Below are 7,015 nucleotides of genomic sequence, written 5' to 3' on the forward strand. Positions count from 1 at the left end.
TGGCAACTTTTATCTGTTGGTCAGGTGGCCAAGTTTTCCTGAAGGAAGACTGGGAGTTATACCAATCAGGTGAAGACACTAGTTCATTCACATTTATCATACTGCATGACACTGTAGTTTGTGTGCCTAGTTAAGTGGATTTACAAGATAGCTAGTTTTAACTAAATTAACATTCACAAAATAAACAAACAGCTTAGAGTCCTACCAAGAAACTGAATGGGGGCTTCCCTGGTGGCGCAGTGGTTAAGAATCCGCCTGCCAATGCAGGGGACATGGGTTCGAGCCCTGGTCCAGGAAGATTCCACATGCCGTGGAGCAACTAAGCCTGTGCGCCACAAATACTGAGCCTGTGCTCTAGAGCCTGCGAGCCACAATTACTGAGCCCACATGCTGTAACTACTGAAGCCTGCGCGCCTAGAGCCCGTGCTCCACAACAAGAGAAACCACTGCAATGAGAAGCCTGCGCACTGCAACAAAGAGTAGCCCCCACTCACTGCAACTAGAGAAAGCCCGCACACAGCCACGAAGACCCAACGCAACCAAAAATAAATAAATAAATTTAAAAAAAAAATGGGGCTTCCCTGGTGGCGCAGGGGTTGGGAGTCCGCTGCCAGTGCAGGGGACACGGGTTTGTGCCCGGGTCCGGGAAAATCCCACATGTCGCGGAGCGGCTAGGCCCGTGAGACATGGCCGCTGAGCCTGCGTGTCCGGAGCCTGTGCTCTGCAACGGGAGAGGCCACAACAGTGAGAGGCCCGCGTACCGCAAAAAAAAAAACAAAAAAAAGAAAATGAATGGAAGATAATGTTAATAATGCAGGAAGAGGAACAAAGAAACAGCAGAGCTGATGTCTCTGGAAGTAAAAGCTCCTAAGTACCAGAATTTCACCTGCCACATCACAATAAAACAAAACAAAATAACATAATGACCAGTTAATCAGATCTAAGTCAGCCAAAGATTTAAAATTATCTAGAAGATTATTTAAAATATGGACTTACACTCTCTCATGCACCTTACTCTGAATGTATAATATGCTTAAAAATAATACTTACTGAATACACAATGCTATCATGATCAGCAAGACATTTAAAAACACTTGTCTTGGGCTTCCCTGGTGGCGCAGTGGTTAAGAGTCCATCTGCCAATGCAAGGGACACGGGTTCGAGCCCTGGTCCAGGAGGATCCCACATGCCGCAGAGCAATTGAGCCCGTGCACCACAACTACTGAGCCTGTACTCTTAGAGCTCGCGAGCCACAAATACTGAGCCCACGTGTCACAACTACTGAAGCCTGCGTGCCTAGAGCCCGTGCTCTGCAACAAGAGAGGCCACCACAATGAGAAGCCTGTGCACCTCAATGAAGAGTGGCCCCTGCTCGCCGCAACTAGAGAAAGCCCGCAAACAGCAACGAGGACCCAACACAGCCAAAAATAAATAAATAAAATAAATAAATTTAAAAACACTTGTTTTCATCCTTTTATAATAAATACGGTATATATATTTTTTGGCCTTGCCTCACGGCTTGCGGGATCTTAGTTCCCCGACCAGGGATCGAACCCGGGCACCCTGCAATGGAAGCAGAGTCCTAACCACTGGACTGCCAAGGAATTCCCAAAATGTGTTTAGATTTTAAAAGTTAACTTGTAACATCTAAAAATTTTTAATCTGTTATGAAATCATATGAAAATTCAGATTTCCAACCTCAAGGGGGAGAGGGATTGTGGAAAGGGATGCGAAATTATGCAGTAAGGCAACACTAGACCTACATTCTGTCATGGCAACAACTGGCTGGACCTCATCAGATTGCATGGGACTCTAGTTGGCCCGCCAGTCTACATTTGGTTGATTTTACTCGATTACCCATTAGACTTTAAGCTCTAGGATTTCACTAAAAATATATACATATTTTTGTCTGTTTTGTTCACTGCTGTATTTCCAGGGCCTAGAACAGTAGCTGGCACACAGTAGGCATTCAGTAAACATTTGCTGAAATTAACAAATAACAGGTGCCTGCCTAATCCCTAAAAATGTTTCTGACAAGTATTCATAATATGTTTCTGCCTTCCCCTAAAAGACAAATTGATTTATCTTTTATATTTAGCACAGGGCCTGACATATACTAAGTACTTTATTTGCTCACTGTATGACTAATAGCAATTAGTTATCACTTACTGAGTACTCACTGTGTGCTAAACACCACGTTAAAACACTTTACAAACATTAGCTCATTTAATCACCCTAACACTCCTATGAGGCAGATGCTATCACCCCTGTTTTAAGAGATGAGGAAAATCAATCTCTGGAGATTAAGCAATTGGTCAAAGCTCTAACTGTATTACAGAATGAAATAACTGTAACACAAGATAAAATATGAAAAGAGCTATATGAAAGGCAAGAACAAAGTGCTACCGAATTCAGAAGGACAGTTCACTTCCAGTTTGGAAGGCATAACACACATATTTGGGAAAGGTCCCTGAGGGAGGTAGCATTTAAACTAAATCTTGTAAAAGGGCCAAGATTTTCATAGGAAAAGATGGGTGGGGAAGGGATTGCTTTTGTCACTTTCTCTACCAGGAAAGGTGAAGTACATACCAAGGAGGTAGTCTGAGTAGAATGTAGGATATGTGGATAAATATTAAATCGAACAAGACTAGTAAAGTCAATAGGAAGGCCTTGAATACCATACGCTATGGGTTATGATTTTATCCTGTAGACAAAAAGAAGTCCATGAAGGTTCCTAAACTAAGGAGAAGAGTGACAAGACCAGAAGGGTGTTTTAGCAACGTTGCTGCAGCAGAACTGGTCAGGGTAAGGAAGCTATATAGAACAGATTTAGAAGGCACCTGAAGTAACAACACCTTTACAATTTACAATATTTTCTGACACCTAGTACTTCACTGACACTTCACTAACAACATTAATAAATAGTATTATCATATTTTCACATCAAGGAGCCTGAGACTTAGCAATTTTAAAGACCACAGAATTAAGTCTTTGTGGGACTATGCTGTGAGAAAAACATACACAAAACAATTTAGGGAAGACATCAGTAACAGGATCACAGTATCCAACAACTGCCAACATAGGAAGGGAAGAAAAGAGTAAGGAACCAAAGATAGGTAAGATTTCTATCTTATGCCCTAGTGTCTGGGCAAGTGGTCCCACCATTGACAAAAATGTAGGAAAGGTACACCAGGAAGGGGGAGTGAGTTTGATGCTTGTGGGACACAGTTTAGTAGCTCTCTAAGTTGCTGTTATGAATTGTGGGGTGGGTGGGCAAGGCTGGAGGGAAACTAAGAAATGGGATAAATTACTTCCTGACCTGGAGGCATTATCAGAAAGGTTTTGTTACTTGCAGCAAACCAGAAGCAGCTTTTAGTATCCTAGAGCCCAGTGACAGGACAGTTCCAAAAACATCATGAAGAAATCAGATTCTTTCGAATCTCTTCTCGACCCTCACCCTTAGAACTGCCTGCTCTTATTCCTAAATTCTGCCTCATGATCCCAGCATTGCTAATGGCAATTTCAGAGTCAGAAAAGGGATCTTTCCTTTCCAGAGGCAGAACACAGCCCTTAATAGCCCATATTTTGGTTAGAACCATACTACCTGAGTATTTCCTCTATTTACTAGCTGTGACCTTGCTTAAGCTACTGAACCTGTCTGTGCTTCAGTTTTCTCAACTAGAATGTGAGAATCTGAGAAATAAACGAATTAGTATTACAGTACTTAGTGCCTAGCACATAGCAAGTTCTATGTAAGTGTTCGCTATTATAGCTTTCCTATCTCTCCATCTCTTTGAAGCTCTCACACTTTGGTGATACCTGGGTTAAAATATAAAGTGGCAAAAAAACAACAGAATAAAACTTGGCAAATAAGGAACTCTTTTCAGAAGTCCTCCAGGCTTCCCTTCACATTCATTAGCCAAAATCTGCATCACATGCCCATACTTAAATCAATCACAGCCTAGGGAGATAGAATTACAATGACTGGTTTAGTTTATATCAATCAAGACCTACCCCCTGGGGCTGGGAAGGTGCTGCCAGATTCCTGGTTAGCAGGATGGCAGGAACAGTGATAAAAATGACCGGTGTCTGCCAAGACTTAGTCTTGAGAGGCTGCGGTCTCTGCTAGGGAGGGTTAGAAAAAGTAACTTCCAGAGCTGCAAGCCTCAACCCCACAGGGTTCCTAAGAGCAATGAAATCACTGCAAAGGTCTGTTAAGGCTAGTGAAGTTTGGCACAGGAGAAATAGTATAGGATATAGGCCAGAGCTCGAGGAGCGTACTCTTGAGAGGCAGTGAAACACAGCAGGTTCTAGATTCATGGAGGTGTGACGCAGGCCATGTTAGTGTTCCCAGCCCTAGGGCCTAGATCATCCGCCTTGGACTTAATCACCTAATCTTCTCAAAGCCTGTTTACTCATTTATAAATGGGGATAACCCAAATTATCTCGGATTTGATATTAGGATTAAATGTAAGGATATATTTCACCCCGTAGTATAAGGATCAGAGAAAAAAACAAAAATAACCAACCCACACACAAAAACCCCACAAAACAAAAACCCCAATGGCCTGGTGTTCAGAAAGACAAGGTGCAAGGCGGGATGGGGGTGGCGGGGAGGTACCTGAAATGGAGTTGCAGAGAAGAGAGGAGGCTGCCTGACTCTAGACTAAAACTCCCCTTCAGGACCCTGGTCAGGTTCTGTTGCTCTATTGAAGAACTTTCATTTCAAAGTTTACCAGAAAAGGATTAAATTTAATCACACCTGAAGTCTTCTTAGAGGTTTATGTGCAGCAAAATGGATAAGAATCTCACTTCTGGCTTTGCTGTAACTGTGTTATATTCTTTGAGGTAGTTTCCCCATCTATAAAAACTGAGTAAATCACTGTCAAATTTATTTCACTGGGCTTAATAAACTAAATATTAGCCCCTTCCCTTTGAGGCAGCAGTGTTCCTGAAATTGAAGGCCAATACAAAATCTATAACATAAAAGCCCCTAAAAATTTTCATTGATACATAAAGTTGCAGCTACAAGGACAGGCCTATCAGTCTTAATGGAGGATTCTGGAAACCAGAGTACTTAAAGGAAAGGAACAAACATTACTGAAAACATTATTGAAGGTGGAAAAGAATCTGTTCTGATATTTATAGAGCCCTTACTAGTCTCCAAACACTGTGGTATCTTATTTAATTCTCAAACACCTCGATAACCCTGCCCCCTCCCCTTTCTAGAGATGAGGAAAGGAAGGCTCAGAAAGGAAGAAAATAACATTTATCGTGGACTGTACTGGATGTTTTCCACATGCATCACTGCATCTGACATTTAAGTGACTTCTCTGGATGAGAGCTACGAAGTAGCAGGCAGGATTATAATGCCAGATCTGATTCTAAAGTCACTGCCGTGCAGCTCAAGGGAGTAATTTATGTTTCCTCAGGATCAGGTTTCTTACAAAACTCAATCCCAGAATCTCAAGCCCCACCCCCAACACACCCACAATAGTTGGGGTTAGCAATTCACTTTGCAGTTTTCCAGTTTCTTTCAGATTAAAGATTTCAAAGTGGGCCCACTAGCAAAAATACAAAACACTTTTACAACTCTGCCTAGGATTAAAAGCTTTCTTTCCCCCTTTTCCAGCCCAATCACTTGGGGGCCAGGCCATAAAGAACAACAGCTATAAACTAGGGCTCTGGAGCGATCAACCTGGTTTAAGCCACTGACTGTGTGACCTTGGGTAAGTTACTTTACCTCCCTAAGCCTCAGTTTCCTTATCTGTAAAATAGGGATAATAGCAGTATCTATCTCAATAAATAGGTTGTGCATATTAAATAAAACGTGACATGTAAAGCAATCAGAGCAATGCCTGCACACGGGAAGAGCTTAGCAAATTTAATAGTTCTCATTGCTGGAGAAGAAGTACCACTGATGGTTCTGTCCCTAAGTCCAAAGACTTCGCCATCGTATTCTCTCTGAGCACAGGCCTTGCTACCTGGAGTCCCTTTAGAAAGAGCAACAGGTCGCTCCTTTTCTCCTAACCAGGGCCAGGCCCAGAAACCTAAAGCCCCCGACCTATACATGACTACGAGATCTTGGCACTGGTTTTCTACCACTACGAAGGCTGTCACTCTGAACCCAACCGAACCACCCCATTTCCGCCTCGGCTCGGTAAGTTCTCCCGGCCTTCAGCGGCCCAGGCTGCCTTCGGCATGGCTGCCTCTGGTTACAGGCCTGGAGCTGGCTCGCCTGGCGTCCCTTCGCCAAAGAACTCTCTCTGCGACGGAGGGAGGGTTTCCCTGAGTTCAGGGCAACCAGTGAATCCAGTTAAGAGGCGCGTCGGTCAGACACACGCCGGAGAGGGCTGCCTTAAACGCCTCCCGGGCCTGCCACCGGGAGCCCGGCCCAGACCGGAGGGTCAGCCCCTTTCTAACCTCCGGGAACGCGTGGGGTCCGGCCCAGGGCTACCACGTGGGGGCTCCAGGAGTGGCAAGGTGTTCCCGAAACCAGCCCCCAAAGACTGCTCCCCGCTTGGGCCCTAACCTGGCCCCAAACTGGCCTGAGCGGCGCTCCCGGCCTGGCTTCTCCCTTCAACCCTATTTGGAGGAGACTCAGACATCCTCTGCAGACTGCAGACAGGCTCTCGCCAGACTCCAAGCCCCGACACTGCCTCAGACCGAGTCCCCAATTGCCTGGTTTCCTTACTCACCCATCGCGGCTCCGCTCGCTCTTACTTGGCGGCGGCTGCGGCGGCAGCTGCGGCGGCAGCTTCGGCGGCAGCTTCGGCGGCAGCTTCAGCAGACAATATGGCGGATCGGCAGGACGGCAGCCCGAAACGGACAAACAACTTAACAATCCCGGGAAGAAACGCGCTTTCGGCCCCACCGCCTAGTTCACAGCGACGACCGCATTTAAAGAGACCGCAGCTACTAAAGGCGGGGAATAAGGATGGAATATGAAAGGAGTGGGTGGAGAAAAACTGGGAGGGATACCTACTAAAGAAAGTTAAGTGTGCTTAGGATTTCA

General features: G+C 44.9%; 1 protein-coding gene across 1 annotated transcript in view; it reads right to left on the minus strand.

Annotated features, from left to right (window-relative positions):
• KPNA6 (karyopherin subunit alpha 6) overlaps nt 1-6,758 on the minus strand; it is a 46,731-nt gene extending 39,973 nt beyond the window's left edge. The window contains exon 1 of the mRNA XM_060140720.1: nt 6,699-6,758. Coding sequence (XP_059996703.1) covers nt 6,699-6,702 — 4 coding nt within the window. The 5' untranslated portion in view covers nt 6,703-6,758. The remainder of the gene's footprint in view (nt 1-6,698) is intronic.
• Nucleotides 6,759-7,015: the final 257 nt, after the last annotated feature.

The sequence above is a fragment of the Lagenorhynchus albirostris genome, chromosome 2 (assembly GCF_949774975.1).
Source record: "Lagenorhynchus albirostris chromosome 2, mLagAlb1.1, whole genome shotgun sequence".
NCBI lineage: Eukaryota > Metazoa > Chordata > Mammalia > Artiodactyla > Delphinidae > Lagenorhynchus > Lagenorhynchus albirostris.